Raw genomic sequence first — 18,005 nt, forward strand, 5'->3', positions numbered from 1 at the left:
GGGTCGGTCCACCGCACCCACGGCGCCGCGGCCGGCACGGCGCCGGCGGCGTGGCCAGCGGCGCCCACCCGGCCTGAGCTTTGGCTCCGGCTGAGCTTTGGCGGCGCGGGCGAGCGGAGGCCTCGCGTGCCGGAGGAAGGTTCCACGGCAGAAGCGCCTGACCCGACCCGGCGATGACGGCAGAGCCGGAAGGGCCGCGGAGCCGGCCGAGCGCCGCCCCGGGGATCCGCGTCTGCCAGGGAGCGGAGCCACCGGGGCTTTGGTCCCCGAGACACCGATCCACGACGGAGCTGCTTGCTCTGGTGCGCGAGCCCACACCGGCCGCCGGCTCGGCCTCGCCGTGCTCCAGCACCGAGGAGCGGGGCCAGGCCGAGCTCCCGGGCCAGGGGCTGGCTCTGCCTCCCGGCCGATTTTAAGTCTCTGCCGCCCTGGCAGCTGCCGGTGCTGCCGGGAGAGGGTGGCCGTGCCCAGGACCCACCTGGCCACCGTGCCACCCGTGGGCAGTTCTGACACCCCCGGGCACCCCAAGTGGCGTTAAACACCCGGGCGAGGGCAACTGCACGGTGCGGCAGCTCCGCGGTGACTGCGATGGCAGCTCCCCGGTGACCGCGATGGCAGCCCAGGCACCCACATACAAACACCGACCCGTGGGTGTCGGGGTCACCCACAGACGACGCTGGGGCGAGGCGGAGGCGGCAGAAACCCCCCGGCAAGGAGGGACGCGGGGTCCCGCAGCTCCCACGGCGAGGGACGGCGAGCCGAAACAAGCACCAGCAAATTGTACCAGACAAACGGGCGCCCTGGTGTTTGCTTCCGCTTTTTATTTGCTTCTCGATCAGAAAAGAGAAGAGTGGAGCTATAAATACACGCGGTCCTCGCCCGCCGCAGCTCAGGGGCTCACGGGAGGGATTCTCGCACGTCACCGAAGCCACCCCCGGTCCCCAGCAGCGGTGACGGCCCCCGGCCCAGCACTCGCCACCCCCCGGGGCTCTGCGCGGTCAGGAAGGGGTTAACCCTCCCGCCGCCCTGCAGCAAGTGGTATTACCCCCATTTTACAGACGGGGAAACCGAGGCAAGGAAGCGATGAGCGTCGCCTCGAGCCACGCGGCCAGTCGGAGAGACAGCCGGGGGGCCCTCTCGCCTCCACGGCCCCCCCAAAAACACCGCAGAGCCGACGGCCGAGGGAAGAGCCCTGCCCGGCCCCGCCAGCCCGCTCCCCCCGCGCCACGGCACCGCAAGAAGGAAAAGCCTTCTGCCGGCCGCGTCCCAGCTCGGGCGGGAGCAGGGCGAGGGGCCGCCGGGAGCCGTGCCGGCGCCGGGGATGCTCCAGGCCAAGCAATAAACCCGGGGAAGGAAGGCTCCCAAACCCACGGCTCGGTAAACCGTGGGGGGAGTGGTGGGAAAGAAAGGGGGGTGCTGAGCCGCCCCCGAGCCGGGGTCAGCCACGCCGCACAGAGCCTCACGGCAAGGGGCTGCGCCCGGGGAGGGAAGGGCTGCGCCGCACCGGGGCAGCCGTCGGCTCTTCTCCGAGTCCAGCGTCTGCGCGTCGGAGAGGGACACGGAGAAACGAGGACCCGCGGCTCGAGAATTGCCCCTTCGGGGCCAGCGGCTGACCGGGGGTCCCTTTGCACGGGACAAGGGGGGGCCGTGTCTGCCACGGCGCCGAGCACCGGTGCCCGAGCCAGGCTGGACGCGGCACCGGGGACAGAAAACCCGGGGAGGGGGCAGCCCGGTGCTGGCGGGGCGGGAGAGGGCGACCCCCGTCCTCACGTCCACCCTCTGCGATTCGCTTCCGAACAGCGAAGGAGCCGGCGGCTCTTGGGACGGGGACGACGTCTCTTGCCGTAAAGCCCCCCGTGACCTGGGGACGCCAACGGTGCCGGCGCGGGGCCCGAGCGCCGGCCCCGCTCGCTCCGAGTCCCAGCCCGGCCGTGTGTCCCCATCAGCGGCCGCCGGCCCCAGCCGGAGCTGGAAAGCCGGCAGCATCCCCGGCCGGCGCTTCCTCCCCGGGGCTCCACCACGGCACCCGACCGCCGGGAGAACCACCGGCCCCGATCCGCCGCCGGCCCCGCAGCAGGCCTGAGCTCTAGCGATGGTCCCGTTCCTCCCGTCACTGCTCCAGCCGCAGGGACGTGCCGCGGGCAGGACGCCGGGCTCTCCCCGCCGCCGCCAGCCCTCCTACTTGTACTTGGCCAAGGCTTCCAGCGGCACCGGGAGCTTGGCGCAGGACACGAGAAGCGGGTGCACGGGGAGGAAGGGGCGGAAGGACTCGCCCTCCCGGTAGCAGGAGAGGATCCTCTCCTCGGTGTGCACGCCCTGGTGCACCGTCAGCTCCTTCTTGTGGCTGAAGACCTTGCCGCACTCGGTGCAGGGGTAGACCCGCTCCACCGTGTGGGTGAGGTGGTGGGTCCGGAGGTTGCCCTTGTACTTGAAGCTCTTCCCGCACTCCAGGCAGGTGAAGGGACGCTCGCCCGTGTGGATGCGCTTGTGCTTCATCAGCGTGGTCTTCAGGTTGAAGGTCTTGCCGCACTCGGGGCAGACGAAGGGGCGCTCGCCGGTGTGGATGCGCTGGTGGGTGATGAGGGTGCCCTTGCGGTTGAAGCTCTTGCCGCACTCGGTGCAGGTGAAGGGCTTCTCGCCGGTGTGGATGCGCTGGTGCTTGATCAGCTCGCCGTTGTGGCTGAAGCACTTGCCGCAGTCGGCGCAGGCGAAGGGGCGCTCGCCGGTGTGGATGCGCTGGTGCCGCGTCAGGTCGCCGTTGCGGCTGAAGCTCTTGCCGCACTCGGAGCAGCCGAAGGGCCGGTCGCCGATGTGGATCTTCTGATGGAGGATGAAGGTCTTCTTGGCGCAAAAGCCCTTGCCGCACTCGGCGCAGATGAAGGGGCGCTCGCCGCGGTGGATCTTCTGGTGGGTGATGAAGTTGGCCTTGCGGTTGAAGCTCTTGCCGCACTCGGTGCAGGAGAAGGGCTTCTCGCCGGTGTGGATGCGCTGGTGCAGGATGAAGGTCTGCTTGGAGCAGAAGCTCTTGCCGCAGACGGTGCACTCGAACGGCTTCTCACCGGTGTGGATGCGCTGGTGCCGCATCAGGTCGCCCTTCTGGCTGAAGCTCTTGCCGCAGACGGTGCAGGCGAAGGGCTTCTCCCCCGTGTGCACCCGCAGGTGGGTGATGAGGTTCCCCCGGTGCTGGAAGCTCTTCCCGCACTCGCTGCAGGCGAAGGGACGCTCGGCCGAGTGGCCGCGGGGACGCCGTGCCGGCTCGGCGCCGGGGGCCGCGGCGCTGCCCGCCCCGCAGGCAGAGGGGGGTTTCTGCCCGGCGCTGCTCACCGGCACCGCCAGAGCCGTGCGCTTCTCCAGGCAGAGCCGCCGGGGCTCGGGGGTGGCCCGCGGCCCCCCGGGCGCTGCCGGGCTGCGCCGGAGCTCGGCCACGGCGCCCTGCGCCTGCCGCACCGTCCACTGGCTGACGCGGGGCCAAGGGCCGAGGGAGCCCCTCGAGGCGGCCCCCAGGCTCTGCTCCGGCTCAGCCGCCTCCGGTTTCACCTCCTCCGGCTCCTCCTTGGGACGCCGCTCGCCGTCGCCGTCTGCCAAGAGCAGGGGAGCCCCGCCGTTACCTGCCGCGGCTCCGCGCACCCGAAGGTGCCGCGCGCGGTCTCTCCAAAGCCCAAACCGCAGAGATTCCCCCCACGGCTTCAGCCCGAGAGTCCCGTTTCCGCGACGGGAGGCACCTCCGGAGCCCCGGGGAGCAGAAGGGCCCCTGAGCCGGGCGGCACCGGCACCGGTGAGCGGGAGCGGCGAGGCCGGCAGGGGCCAGAGCAGCCTCGCTGGGATTTCCTGACGGAGGAGGCCGGGGAGCGATGCAAAGACCCGGGGGATTTGAGCCGTGGGGTCCGTTTCGGGAGCTCGGGGCAGGGGACGCCAGGCTGCCAGCCCCAGCACCGCCGGCTGCCCCGGCTCACGCCGCAGGGCCGGCATCGCTGCCAGGGACGCCGGGGAGGTGCTCGGCCCTCTCCTGCGACACGTGCGAATCGTGCAACGATTTCTGGCTGCCTGAGCAAGCAGAAGAGCGGTGCGAAGCTCTGCCAGGCCCAGCACGACGAGCGGCTCACCCGGCTGGCTGGCGGCGGCACCGGGGGTCCCTCCCGGCGGCTTTCTGCCGGGTTCGGGACGTGGCCGGGAGAGGGACGGGGGGCTACGGTGGCCGTGGGAGCGGCGTCGGTTGCAGCCCCAGCCCCGGGGACGGTCGCTCCCCCGACCGCCGAAAGCCAGCGGCGAGGCTGCCCCGAGCTCGCCGGGCAGCCCAGGCTTTGCTCCCCGGGCTGGGAGGCTGCGGTGGGACCCGCGAGGCTGTGGTGGGACCCGCGCAGCCGCCTCCACCCGCCCACCGCCTCCCCGCAGCCGCAGCCGGCTCACGGCTGCCCCGGGTACGCAGGGCAGGATCCCGCACCCCGGGCTCTCGGCGGGCTGACCTGCTCCGACGCTTCGCGTGTCCGGGGCGCTCGCCCCCACACCCACCTCTCCCCGTCCCGCCGGACCCCCCGGAGCCGCCCCGGTGCTCACCTGTGCCGCCGCGGTGGCCGGGAGCTCTGGGGTCACCCAGACCTCGGGGGCACCCGATGAACGGCTCCTCCTCCGGCTCCACCTTCACGATGATCTCGGGCTTGGCATCGCCTGCGGCGGTGAGCGCGGTGCTATGGCGGGCGCGGGCAGGGCCAGGGGAGCCGCGGGTGGGCTTTTGACCCCAGCTGCCGGCACCGCCGGTGGGCTGGGCTCTCGTGGGACTCCCGCGGAGTCTCACCGTCCCCGGGGTGGCACGGGAAAGCGTCACCGTCCCCGGGGTGGCACGGGATGGCCGCCTCCGGCAGCCCCGGCAGGCAGCAGCGCTGCCGTGGCAGAGCGGGCTCCGAGGGGTGACAGGGCGGGCAGCAGCAGGGCACCGAGAGCGGCGGCTCTTCCAGGCCCCGTGCCCGGCCGGGTGCCCTCTGCCGAGCTCGTCTCCCGCCCCAGCACCCAGCACCCCTGCACGGGCCCCGCGCCGCCGGCAGCCCGCAAAGCGTCCGGCCGCCCCCGGCCGCGTCCCCGCTCCCCTCCCGGCCCCCCAGCCCCACTCACAGGCAGCGGGGGGGGGGTCGGGCACGGCCCCCTCCTGGGTGCCGGGGCAGTAACCGCCGTACGCCGCGTCCTCGGGCTCGCTTTTAACGACGACCTCCGCTTTGATGCCTGCGGGAGGAGAGGCGCGGCGCGCGCGGCCGGCTCGGGGACGGACCGAGCGCTCGGGGACGTCCCCACGCTCCGCCCGTGCCGGCACCGGCTCCGGCTCGCCGCTCGTTACTCCCAGGTTCCCGGGAGCTCCCTGCAGCCACCGGCCCAGTCCCCCGGGAAACCCGGGGGGGCCCAGCCACAGAACCGCGGGGACCCGGAGCACCCAGAGTTATTAAATATTTGTTACGCAAGAGACGGAACCGCTCCTCTTCCTGCAGAAGGGAATTCCCAGTTACCGAACGGCACCGGGCACGCGCTGTCCCAGCAAAGCTCCCCGGTGCAACGGCCTTTCCCACGTCCCCACCCGGACGTCACCCGGCGCAGTCGGTACGGGACAGGGGACTCGGTCCCCGGGTCTCGCCGAGCTCCCAGCCCTCCCGCAGCCGCCCGCTCTGCTCACCAGTGCCGGGGTAGCCGGGGACGCCGGGGACGGTGGCTTCCAGGCCCTGGGGACACCCAATGTAGGACTCGTCCTCCGGCTCCGTTTTCACCACGATCTCACACTTCACGCCAGCCCAGCCCTTTCCTGCGGGAGGCAAAGCCGCTCGCGGGGTCCCGGGCAGCGTGGGCAGCCTGGCATCACGCCGGCGGCTGCGAGCGGCGACGCCGCGGGCTCCACGCTCCCACCGTAGCCCTGCGCCGGGCGCGGGGGCACGAAGCCTCCCCCGCGGGTACTACGGGGGGAAACCAGGGGCCGGAGGCACGGACCCCCACCCCGCCGCGGGCAGCGACGGCCCCAGTCCCTCCCTGCTGCCCGGCGGGGACCCTCACCCGACTGAAACCAGCCCGGTGCCCGGCGCCGGGCCACGCCAACGCCCCGCGTGGCTCTGCAGGACGCGGCAGCTCAGCGCCGGGGGTCCCGGGGCCTGGCAGGGGGGGAGGGAGGGCGGGGGTCTGCGAAGTCCCCACGGTGCCAGGGCAGCCAGGTCCCCGCGGGAGCTTTCGGCAGCCTCACCTGGGCCGCAGGGGTCCGGCGTCCCCCGCAGCCTCGCGTCCTGTGGATCCCCCCCAAACGGCTTCTCCTCTCGCTCCATCGCCGGGGGTCCCGGGGTCCCTCCTGAAGACCCTGCCCGAGGGACGGGAAAGTCTCCTTCCAGCCTGCCCCGGTCGCAGGGAGCGCCCGCAGGCACGCGGCTGCTCCGGAGGACGCTGACCTCCGGCCTCGCCGCGCCGGCACGGCCGGGCTGTGCCGATTCCCCCCCCTCCATCCCTTCCCAAACCCCCATCGCCCCACGTCCACCCCGGGAAGCTGCCGCCAGCAGCGGGGCTGCGGGGGGCGTCACGGGGGCTACGCGGCGCAGGGCAGCACGGGACGGGTGCCAGGTCACCCCGTCATCGCCCAAATCGCCGCCCCCGGCCGCTCCTTCCCGCCCGGCAGCCGCGGTACGGGGTCAGAGCGAAGCCGAGGGGAGCTGCGGAGCCCGAGGGGGAGGGTGGCACGGGGGAACCTGGGCGACGGCGGGGAGCCGGGACGGCACGGGCACCGGCGCCCGTGGGCAGACGGGCAGAGCGACGCCGGGAGCGCTGGCAGCGGCACCCACGGAGGCACCGGGCAGTCTGGGCCCCCGCTCCCGAGAAAGAGAGATCCAGGGGGAAAACGGGGCAGAGGAGGGCGGCTCATCCCGGGGATGAAGAGCGAGGAAGAGGGGAGTCTCGGCAGAGCCCGCCGGCAGCACGGGCGCCCGAGGGGAGACCCGGCAGCACCCAGGCGTCGCCGGGCGGGAAGGAGGGGAGAGGTGCCGCAGGGGCCGAGTGGCACGAGCGGCACGAGCCAGGCCCGCCGCGCACGTGCCACGTCCCCGACGCCTGCTTGCGGCACGAGCGCGGGCAGGCAGGGATGGCACCGGGGTCTCAGCCCACCCCGGCCCTCCTCCAACTCGGGGCTCACCGGAGCAGCCCGCCGGCTGCCAGGAGCAGCCCCGGCGGGGTTTGGGAGGAGAGGAGGAAGCCGGCCACCCTCCTCCTCCTCCTCCTCCTGCCCGGGCTGCCCCGCCTGCTCCAAGGGCACCCTGCTCGGCGGGCCGGGGTCCTGCCGAGGGACCCCCTGCCAGCGCCGGGGCCAGGAGGGCGCGTGGACGGTGGGTGCTCGGGGCTCGCCGGGGCTGGGTCGCTCCCGAACAGGCTTCCACCGCCACGGCTTCCACCTCCCCGCACCCCTGAGACCGCAGACCCGCGACTCCCCGCCCCGGCGCGTCCCCCGCTCCTAGGCCCTGGGGAAACCAGACCCCGCCGTCCCCCCGCCGCGCCGCGGCCCCTTCCACGCCCGCCCGCCCCGGGGGGCCGAGGGCCGCCGGCCCCGGCCGCGCCCCGCCGCAGGCAGCAGGTCCCGGAGCCGCCGCGGGGCTCGGCGAAGGGCCGGCACCGGGGGCTGCTGCCGAGAGCGCCGGCTCGTACCGGGCCCCGGCCCACGCCGGGCTCCAGCGGCCCGGGAAACGGACCCGCCAGCGGCCCGGGCCCGGGAGCCGCCCGGGAGCCGCCCGGGAGCGGGGATCCCCGGCTGCGGCGGGGTCGGCGGCCGGGTCCCCCGGCGGCCGCTGCAAGAGGAAGGCGAAGGCCCCCGGCTCCGCCACCCCCCCCCCCCGCCGCTGCGCGCCCCGGGAGGAGCCCGCGGGGCTGCGGCAGGGTCGGGGCCGCGTTCGCCCCGCGGGGCCGTGGGTGCCGGCGCGGCGGGGGCTCCGCGCCCCCTCGGCAGCCCCGGGCCCCGCCGGCGTGCCGGGGCTGGCAGCCCCCGCCCGGGGGACGCGGCCCGGGGGAAGGCGGCCCCGCGGCTCTGCCGGGGCCCCCCCCTCCCGGCGCTGCCCCCCGCGCCCCCTCCCGCCGCACCCGCCCCGGCGGGGCCCGCTGGAGCCGGGGCTCCTCCGGGGGGGGGTGTCCCGCGGTGCTCGGCCCCAGGACACCACCCCCCGCGTCCCCATCGCCGCTCGGCCCCCGCCCCTCGCCCCGGTGCCCCCCCCGGTGCCCCCGCCCCGCTCTCACCGCCGGCGCGCAGCGGGGCGGCAGCGCGGGCTCCGCCGCCGATGGCCGCCGCGGGCGGGAGCGCAGCGGGCGGCGGGGCAGACAAAGGCTGCGGGCCCGCGGGCTGCCGGGAGCTGTAGTCCGGCCCCCCCGGCTCCGGGGTCCGCCGGGCCCCGGCGGGCGGGGCGACCCAGCCCCCCGGGTGCCCCCGCCCCGGGGGGGGCGGTGGGGGGGGGGGGGGGGGGGCAGCCGGTCCCGCCGGGAGGGGGGTGTCACCGGGACCGCGACACAGTCGTGAGCGGTATTGGTCGTGATAAGGGGGGAGGCAGCGGGGGATGAGCCCCAGCGGGACGAGGGACGGGGGACGGGGGACATGGGGACGTGGAGATGTGGGGACATGTGGACATGGGGACGGGGGGACGTGGGGACATGGGGACGTGAGGACGTGGGGGACATGGGGATGTGGGGACACGGGGACGTGAGGATGTGGGGACATGGGGATGTGGGGACGTGAGGACGTGGGGACATGAGGACATGGGGATGTGGGGACACATGGACATGAGGACGTCGGGACATGGGGATGTGGGGGACATGAGGACGTGGGGACACGAGGACGTGGGGATGTGGAGATGTGGGGACATGAGGACATGGGAACGGGGGGACGTGGGGACATGGGGACGTGAGGACGTGGGGACATGAGGACATGGGGACGTGGGGACACATGGACATGAGGACGTGGGGACATGGGGATGTGGGGGACATGGGGACACGAGGACGTGGGGATGTGGAGGACATGGGGACGTGGGGACACGGGGACGTGAGGACGTGGGGACATGCGGATGTGGGGGACATGGGGATGTGGGGACATGAGGACGTGGGGACATGGGGACGTGAGGACGTGGGGACATGGGGACATGGGGACACGGGGACATGAGGATGTGGGGACACGGGGACGTGAGGACGTGGGGACACGGGGACATGAGGATGTGGGGGACATGGGGACACGAGGACGTGGGGATGTGGGGGACATGGGGATGTGGGGACATGGGGACGTGAGGACGTGGGGATGTGGGGGACATGGGGACGTGGGGATGTGAGGACATGGGGACGTGGGGACACGGGGACGCGAGGACGTGGGGACATGCGGATGTGGGGGACATGAGGACGTGGGGACACGGGGACATGGGGGCGATGAAGCAGCCAGGGGAGGCCAGCAGGGAAGCCTGGTGTCGGAGCTGGCGGGAAGGGGTGCAGGGTGCCGGGTCTGGGTGCCAGCAAGGGCAGAGGGAGAGATCCGCGGGGCGACGGGACGAGGGGGACGTGCCACCCGCTTGTCACCCACCCGGCGGCGGGGCTGGGGACAGCCTCGACAGGGCGGGGGCTGGAGGGCAGGGGGGCTTCGGCCGGGGCGGGTGAGCCGGTCGAGAAGCGGGGACCGGCCCAGAGCGGGCAGAGGGCCCCGTGTCCCACGGCCCAAGCCCCCAACGCCCTCCCGCCGCTCTGGCACCCTCTGCACCCTCGGCTTGGCGCAGCCGGGGGGTCTGGGACGGGATTGCGGAGGGGAACGGCCCCCACCGCTGCAGAGGCAGGAGCAGGAGGAGCGGGGCCTGAGGCGGAGGACGCCGGTCCTGTGGGTGCTGCGATGCCGAACGCGGCGAGGCCGTCGCCTCCCACGAGCTCCGAGCGTTTAAATCCACGCTCCGAGCCAGCCGCCGTGCCAGCGAGCCAGGTTCCCGGAGCTTCGGCTCTCACAGAAGCGGGGCCGGGGCCACGCCTGGCACGGCACAGGGTGTGCCAGCTCCCTGCCAGCCCTGGCGCGGCTCCACGCGGCACCACGACTGCCAGCCGGCGCGGCCCGGGCACGCCGTCCCTTCTGCTCCCACCGGTGCCGGCCCCAGGACCCGGCTCCGGGGCCGCGGCCCAGCCTCCCCCTCATCCCCTCTCCCTGCTTGCTCCCGGCGAGCAATGGCTCCGGCCGCTCTTCTTGGCTCCTCTGCACCCGCAGTTCGGGGACGGGCTGCAGGGATGGGGACACCGGGCAGCGCCGGGCACCCAGCTGCCGAGGGGACGGCGGGAGGGACCCGGGACCCGCGCTGCGGAGAGCTGTCGGCACCCGGGACCCGCGCTGCTCGTGCCCGTGCCCGTGCCCAGCCGGGGCCTCGCAGCCCCCCGCGGTGCCGGGGCGCAGGCCGAGCATCCCGCCCGTTCGTGGCCGGGGCCGGGCAGCGAGCGCTGGTCCTGCCACACCCCTGCCCCGCGTGTCGGGGCTGCGGCCATTCGATTAATGCGGCGACTTACAAAGCCTTTGTCCGAGACCCGACGTGACTCGACGCTTCTCGGCAGACCGTGAGGGCGGCACAGCCCCGTGCCGGGAAGCAGACGGCTCGGCCGCGGCTGGCCGCGGCCCCTCTGTGCAGAGCTGCAGCTCCGCCTGCGGTGTCCCCGACGGCTCTTCGAGCGGAGACGGGGAGCAGCACCCGCCGAGCGGGGCCCTGGGCACCGTCAGGCGAGGGGCTGCATCTCCCCCGCCGGCACGGCACCCTCCTGCCCGTCCCAGCCGCGACGAGCCGTGCAGCGCCACGCTGGGCGAGCGTCACCTCTGCTTCGAAACGGCGCCCGCGGCCAGCAGCACGAACCCATGGGAGCCGCGGCACGTGCAATCCCTCCAGGCCGCGTGTTCATCGCAGCGTTCGCCTTCGCGTCCCGCATCGGGGCCGAGGAGAGACGTCCCTTCCCTCCCGGAGGCCGCTGCGTCTCCCGGGCACGCTGCGTGGGCTCGGCAGCTCCGCGCCCGTCCTCGGCCTCACCGGGAGCGCCGCGATCCCAGCGTCCGATCCGAGCGCCGCGATCCCATCCATCCCCGAGCGTTGAAGCGCCGCTGACGCTTGTCCCAGAGGCTTCGCCGCCTCCGCTGCCCACAGACGGCCTGGATCCTGCCGCCGCCTGCGCCGGCCCTGACTCACGCCGGCTCCCGCTGACGGTGACGCCCGCGAGATGCTTGTCGAGTCTCGCCTCCTCCCCACCGTGCCGGCTCCAGCCCTGCCGGCGCTTCCTCAGGGCCCTGTCCTTCCTCCCTGCCTGCCCCGGCACCGCTGCCTGTGGGAGAAGAGTCCGGCCGGGACCAGGGGTGCCGGGAGCGGGACCCGGCTCAGCCCCGGCAGCCCCGCGCCCAGGGCAGAGCGGCCCCTTGAGCGTCAGCGGACGGCAAGGCCCCGGGCGGGACGTCCGTCTGTCTGCAGCTGCCCCCTGCCTCCGACTCGGGCCGTGCCATCGCCCGAGCGGGGTCTCCGCACGTGAACCACCCCGTCCCTCCTGCGGTGCCACGTGAAGTCCCCCAGCACCGGGAGCGGCCTCCGGCGAGACGCGGGCGCGGGTGCCATCCACCCCCTGGGCGCGGGTGCCGCAGGGCGGCGGGGACACAGCGGGCTCCGGACCTCAGCCCCGAAAGCGTCCCTGGGACGGGTGCCGGGGCTGGGCGAGGGCAGGGTGGCCTCGTGCACCGCGGGCTGCGGCTAGCCTCGCCCGGGGGCACGAGCCACAGGACCCGGCGCGCCCGCCAGCGCCGCGCACGCCTCCTCCTCCTCGCAGGCAGCAAACGCCTGCCCGCCCCGGCTCGGCCCCCGAGGTGCTGCCAAATGGCCGGCGGCATTTCGCCGGCCTCTCCCGACCTGCTGGTCCTTCCGAGGAGCCGACGCAGCGGCTTTGGTGCTTTCCCAGCCTCCTTCCAGCGCTGCTCGTGCTTTGCCGAGCTCAGCGCCGGCGGCTCGCTTCAGCCCGCGGCCCCCTCCCACCGCTCAGGGGTGCCCAGGCGGCCAGGATCTCCGAGCCCAGGAGCTGCCGTTTCCCCTCTTCTGCTCCTTCGCCCTCCCTCTGCAGACGCCCTCGCCCACCCTGCCCGGCTCCCGGCCGCTCCCCGACCAGCGCCGAGCTGCTCGCAGGGCGCTGCCGTGGCACGGGCAACCGCTCGCCCAAACCAACAGCCACGCTTCTGCAAAAGGGATTTATTCAACCGTGAGAGATCAGCGACAACGTGGTGCTCCGTGACTTCAAACGCGCCGACGGACCCCCACGCTTACCCGCGGACAGGGGAACCGCTGCTGTGCGGTGCCCAGGGGAAAAGCCACCGGCCACGAACCGAACCGGGTGGCCACGCTCCCCAGAACTGGGCGAGGCGGCCCCTCCTCCCAGGCACGGCTCCCCGTGCCATTTCAAGCTAAGGTACGAAGGGGTTCAGAAGAACGCGGCGGGTCCCGGGGAAGCAGCACAGGGACGGGTCGGGTGCCCGGCACGGCTCAGCCCTTCGCGCCGGCGGGGCGGCCAGGCCGCGGGCGCAGTCGGCACCCACCTCCCGCCCCGCGGGAGCAGGGGCCGGGCGACGCGGGTGCACGTCCCCGTCCCGGGGCCGCTCCGTGCAGATGCGCTCGCCCTTCGCCTCCAGATGTCGCGGAGGCTGCAGCGGGCCGGTGGTGCCGGCCACGGCGGCGTCCAGCCGGGCTCCAGCCTGCCTTCAGCTCCACCACCCCCTGCAGCCGAATTTCTCCCGCGGCCTCGATACGGTGTCACCAGCCGGGGCCGGGGGGTCGGCAGGGTCCCCCAAAGTGACCGCGGGCACCGACGCACCGTTGAGAATGACCGTCACCACGGGACCCGCCCTTGACTTGCCCACACCGGATCGGCTGGCCACGGAGCGGTAGCAGCCCGGGGTGGCCAGCTTCCAGGTGACGATGGCCGCCCGCTCCTGCCCAGGGACGGGTTCCCGGAGCTGGCGAGGAGGAGAGAGGCGAGCGGCAGGCAGAGCTGGCGAGCCGCACGCCACAACGGCTACAACCGGCTCTCAGCCCACGGGGGAAGCCCGGGGCATCACACGCCCGCTCCTAGAAGGGGTCTGCACCCCAAAACGCGGGGCATGGCCAGCAAAGGGGCCAGGCACTAACGGCGAGCCCCACGGCGTGACCCTACCCCGGGACGGCGCGGCCGAGCCGCAGAAAGCACGCCGTGCTCTAGCTCCCGCCAGCGAGCACCGGGACGCGAGCTGGGCAGCGGGCAGCACCGTCTCCGAGAGGAAAATCCTCCGTGGGAAAGTGCTGGCTCCCGTGGCGCTGGCACCCGCCACTCGGGAGAGCGAGCGAGAGCTCCGCTCCTCCCAGGAGAATCGGGCAGCCACGTCCTCGAACGTCACCGGGACCTGCGGCGGCGCAGGGCCCCGCTCAGCGCCAGCAGGAGAACGGACGGGCGAGACGAGCCCGGGGGGTCCTGCCCGCAGCCCCACAGCGCCTTCCCCGCTCCCACCCCGGCCGCCCAGCTGCCGTCCCCTGCTTCGGGCAGCGCTACGGGGCAGGAACGGCTCCAACGCGCAGACGCGGCGGGACCCGGGGACATCTGTACGGGGACAGACGCGTCCCCGCAGGGACCTGCCAGGAGCTGCCCCAGCCCCAGGGAGGGATCGCGGCCCAGGGGCCGGGCAGAGCCAGGGCAGCCCACCGGCCCCGGCAGCCCTGCGGGGTGGGGGACGCGCTCCGGCAGACGGGGGTCCCACCAGCCCGGCACGCGGCCACGCTCCGCGCCCCAGCGCCCCGGGCACCCCATGGCCCCGGGCACGGTTTCACCGGTGCAGCCCGCGCTGGGTGAGCTGGGGAAGGGGCCGGGGGGCCGGGGATGGGGCGGCTGCCCTGCCCCACCGCCCCGGCTTCACCCCGCCAGCGCCCGGCGGCGCCCGCTACGCCCAGGGGAGTGGGTCGGGGCGGGGGTCCCGGGTGCTGTTCATCCCCCAGAGCCACCAGCCCACCCCCAGCAGCCCTCTGAGGGGAAGACCGGGGGCCGAAAGCTGGGCAGCGGGGAGAGGCTCCGGCCCAGGGAGGGCTCCGGCCCTCGGGCTGCCTCCCCCGGCGCGGGCATCGCTCTCTTCCGGCTTTAAACGCGGCGGCGAGGAGACAGCCCCCCGCGGGGGCAGGGCACTGGTGGGACTGGGAGAACTGGGAAGCGCCCTGCAGGGATATTCCAAGGTCTGAAGGGAAAACGGAGAAGTGGCCCGGAAGGAATTTTCGAGGTCCGAAGGGGCGCGGAGCGCGGGGCTCCCAGGTCCTGGACGTGCACCGGGCCAAGCCCCGGGGAGCAGGCAGCGGGTGCCGGCAAAGCCGCGCCCGGCGGGCGCAGGATGAGCCCCCCTCCAGCCCTCCGGGCCCCTCCGCAGGGGGATAAGCCCTCTCCCGCGCCGGAGAGCAGCCGCAGCTACTGCTGGCAGCCCGCCGGGTCGTCCCCCGCCCGGAGGGTCCCCTCGTCCCCCTCCCCGTGCGCCCGCTGGTGCAGCAGCAGCTTGCTCTGGGAGCTGAAGCCCAGGCGGCACTGGGAGCAGGCGAAGGTCTTGTAGCGCCGGTGGAGCTTCTTGTGCGTGATGAGGTTGGCCTTGTTGCAGAAGGACTTGTCGCACTGGGGGCAGGCGAAGGGCCGCTCGCCCGTGTGCACGCGCTGGTGCACCAGCAGGTTGCCGCTGCGGCTGAAGCCGCGGCCGCAGACGGGGCACTTGTGGGAGCGCTCCTGCGCGTGGCTGCGCTGGTGGATGATCAGGCTCTCCTTCCAGCTGAAGCTGCGGTCGCAGCGCCTGCAGAGGAAGGGTCGCTCCTCGCAGTGGGTGGCCCGGTGCCGGCTCAGGCTGGCCTCGTCCTCGAAGCGCTCCTCGCACTCGGGGCACTTGGGGCGCGCGTCGCCGGCGTGCTCCTTGCGGTGCGCCTGCAGGTCGCGCTTGTGCCGGAAGCTGTCCCCGCAGAGCGGGCAGGCGTAGCCGCCCTCGCCGCCGTGGCTCGCCCGGTGCCGCAGCAGGTCCCCCTTCAAGCAGAAGGTCCCGCCGCACTCCGTGCAGGCGTGCCAGCGCTGGCCCCGGTGCTTCTTGTGCGTCAGGAGGTTGCGGTGGTGGCGGAAAGCCTTGCCGCAGGCGCCGCACTGGTAGGAGGGCGCCGGGCGCGGGTGCTCGCCCTGGTGCGCGCTCAGCCCGGCCTCGTCCTCGAAGCTCTGCCCGCAGGTGCCGCAGATGAGCGGCCCCCCGCCCCCCGCCCCGGGCGCCTCCAGCGGCGGCTCCCCCGGCTCCCAGCCCGGCAGCTCCCGGGGGGCGTCCCCGGCCCAGAGCCCCGGCTCCGCGGCGCGGCAGCCGGAGCAGAGCCCGCGGCAGCCCGACTCCTCGGCCGTCCCAGCTGGCGACGCGCACGGGGCCCGGCGTCCCCGGTTGTCGTCCTCAGACAGGTCCTCGCCGTCCGTCCCGCCCCCGGCAGCTGCGGGAACAGGAGCGCAGTCACGGCGGGGGGTGTCCCGGGGCGGGGGCACCGCCAGCACGGACCCGCGGCAGTCCCCGTGCCCGCGGCACCGGCTCCTCGCCCGCTGCGGCCTCCCCTCGCTCCTGCGACGCCCACGGGACAACTGGGCCGGGGGGGCCGAGGTGGGACACCCAAACCCACCCGGTGAGGACGCCAGACGGGACCCCGTCTGGGGTGGGGGTCTGGCTGGGACCCGCCGCCTCGTCCCACGCTCGGGGCTTCCCTCTCTGACTTACTAAACCCGCGCTGATTTCCCAGCCCGGTGCCCCCGGCCACGCGGGGCGTCCCCACGGTCACTCACAGGTGCCGGAGGTGTCGGGAGCTCCGCCGTCCCCCCCGCCACAGGGGACCCCCTGGTGCGACTCCTCCCCGGGCTCCATTTTGTGGATGAGCTTGGACTCAGGGCCTGTGCGGGAGAGAGAAACCTCAGCATCCGCGGAGCCGCCCGAGGAGCGTCACCGTCACCGGGGGACGGGCCCAGGGGACGCCGGCTGCGGGAGCCGTGGCAGTGAACCGGGGCGCGCCGGGGTGGGGAGCAGCGGGGCCGGGGTACCTGGAGCCGTTATTCCTCACGCACCAGGGTCGGACTCGGCGAGCCCGGGCAGGGCAGCGGGCGCGCTGCCGCCCCGCTCTGCGTGGAGAGACGGCAGGTCGGGCTCTGCCCGCGCACAGCCGGCCGGAGGGGCTCGGGCTGCGGACCCCCGGCTCAGCCTCCGGACCCTGGCTCAGCCCTGGACCCCAACTCAGCCTCCAGACCCCCAGCTCAGCCTCTGGACCCTGGCTCCGGACCTCGGCTCAGCCTCTGGACCCTGGCTCAGCCCTGGACCCCGGCTCAGCCCTGGACCCCTGGCTCTGGACCCCGGCTCAGCCTCCGGACCCCGGCTCAGCCTCTGGATCCCAGCTCAGCCCTGGACCCCCGGCTCAGCCCTGGACCCCGGCTCAGCCTCTGGATCCCAGCTCAGCCCTGGACCCCGGCTCAGCCCTGGACCCCGGCTCAGCCTCTGGACCCCGGCTCAGCCTCTGGACCCCGGCTCAGCCTCTGGATCCCAGCTCAGCCCTGGACCCCCGGCTCAGCCTCTGGACCCTGGCTCAGCCTCTGGACCCCGGCTCAGCCCTGAACCCCGGCTCAGCCTCTGGACCCTGGCTCCGGACCTCGGCTCAGCCTCTGGATCCCAGCTCAGCCCTGGACCCCGGCTCCAAGCCCTGGCTCAGCCTCCAGACCCCGGCTCAGCCCTGGATCCCAGCTCAGCCTCTGGACCCCCGGCTCAGCCCTGGACCCCCGGCTCAGCCTCTGGACCCTGGCTCCGGACCTCGGCTCAGCCTCTGGACCCCCGGCTCAGCCTCTGGACCCCGGCTCAGCCCTGAACCCCGGCTCAGCCTCTGGATCCCAGCTCAGCCCTGGACCCCGGCTCAGCCTCCGGACCCCGGCTCAGCCCTGGACCCCGGCTCAGCCCTGGACCCCCAGCTCAGCCCTGGACCCTGGCTCCAGACCCCGGCGCAGCCTCCGGACTCTGCCCGAGTCTCCGGACCCCAGCTTAGCCCCGGCCCCGGCTCAGCCCCGGCGCGGCCTTACCCAGGCTGGCGACCAGGCGGGCGTTCTCCAGCATCACCTCCCGGTGCAGCCGCCGCTGCCAGCCGGCCAGCGCCGCCCACTCCGCGGGGGAGAACTCCACGGCCACGTCCTCGAACGTCACCGCGCCCTGAGAAGCGGAGCCGGGGCTGAGGGGGCCGGGGCCCGGCGAACAAGAGCCGCGGCCGAGGCGCGGACCCGCGGGGACGGCGGGTCTCGGCCTCGGGACCGGGACCGTCCCCCGCCCCCCGCCGCTTCCCGCGCGGCCTTACCGGCTGCATCGCTGCCCGGGGCGGGGGGGGGGGCCGCCCGGGGGGGGGCGGGGGGGGGGGGGAACCGGCACGGAGCCCCGCGATGGCGCCGGCGGAGCCACCACCGGGGCGGGGCCGGAAGGGGACGGCGGGGGCGGGACCGCAGCGGGCGGGCGGCCCCGGGCACCGGCAGCCCCGGGGGTCGCGGGGAGCACCAGCCCCGGGCACCGGGAGCTCCGGGAGCATCAGCCCCAGCAATGGGGAGCACCGGGAACGCCAGCCCCGGGCACCGGGAGCCCCGGCCCCGGCAATGGGGAGCACCGGGAGCATCAGCCCCGGGCTCCGGGAGCACCGGGAGCCCCGGCCCCGGCAATGGGGAGCACCGGGAGCATCAGCCCCGGGCTCCGGGAGCCCCGGCCCCGGCAATGGGGAGCCCCGGGAGCATCAGCCCCGGGCTCCGGCAGCACCGGGAGCCCCGGCCCCGGCTATGGGGAGCACCGGGAGCATCAGCCCCGGGCTCCGGGAGCCCCGGCCCCGGCAATGGGGAGCCCCGGGAGCATCAGCCCTGGCTCCGGCAGCACCGGGAGCCCTGGCCCCGGCTATGGGGAGCACCGGGAGCATCAGCCCCGGGCTCCGGGAGCCCCGGCCCCGGCAATGGGGAGCCCCGGG

General features: G+C 74.7%; 1 protein-coding gene across 3 annotated transcripts; it reads right to left on the minus strand.

The window, feature by feature from the left end:
* Positions 1-804: 804 nt before the first annotated feature.
* LOC140648639 (uncharacterized) lies at positions 805-17,464 on the minus strand. Of its 3 annotated transcripts, XM_072854962.1 has the most exons (6): positions 8,233-8,357; positions 6,212-6,322; positions 5,657-5,782; positions 5,107-5,214; positions 4,555-4,665; positions 805-3,578 (listed from the first exon to the last, which is right to left on the minus strand). In XM_072854962.1, exons 2-6 carry the CDS (start codon positions 6,288-6,290, stop codon positions 2,179-2,181), a joined length of 1,824 nt encoding a protein of 607 aa, XP_072711063.1. In that variant the 5' UTR covers positions 6,291-6,322; positions 8,233-8,357; the 3' UTR covers positions 805-2,178. The 3 variants fall into 3 exon arrangements, with proteins under 3 accessions (XP_072711063.1, XP_072711065.1, XP_072711064.1); XM_072854964.1 differs by lacking the exons at positions 4,555-4,665; positions 5,107-5,214; positions 5,657-5,782; positions 6,212-6,322; positions 8,233-8,357 and adding exons at positions 14,588-15,473; positions 15,817-15,921; positions 17,089-17,215; positions 17,358-17,464 and having other exon boundaries at positions 805-3,235; XM_072854963.1 differs by lacking the exon at positions 5,107-5,214.
* Between the last annotated feature and the right edge of the window lie 541 nt (positions 17,465-18,005).

This window comes from Ciconia boyciana, chromosome 2 (assembly GCF_034638445.1).
Source record: "Ciconia boyciana chromosome 2, ASM3463844v1, whole genome shotgun sequence".
NCBI lineage: Eukaryota > Metazoa > Chordata > Aves > Ciconiiformes > Ciconiidae > Ciconia > Ciconia boyciana.

What these genes read in the sequence shown, in the direction of transcription:
- LOC140648639 (XM_072854964.1), bottom strand. An exon ending in CCGCCTGGTCGCCAGCCTGG is followed by an intron (nt 15,922 to 17,088) that starts GTAAGGCCGCGC and finishes TCTCCCGCACAG; the next exon opens with GCCCTGAGTCCAAGCTCATC. An exon ending in TCCCGACACCTCCGGCACCT is followed by an intron (nt 15,474 to 15,816) that starts GTGAGTGACCGT and finishes CTGTTCCCGCAG; the next exon opens with CTGCCGGGGGCGGGACGGAC.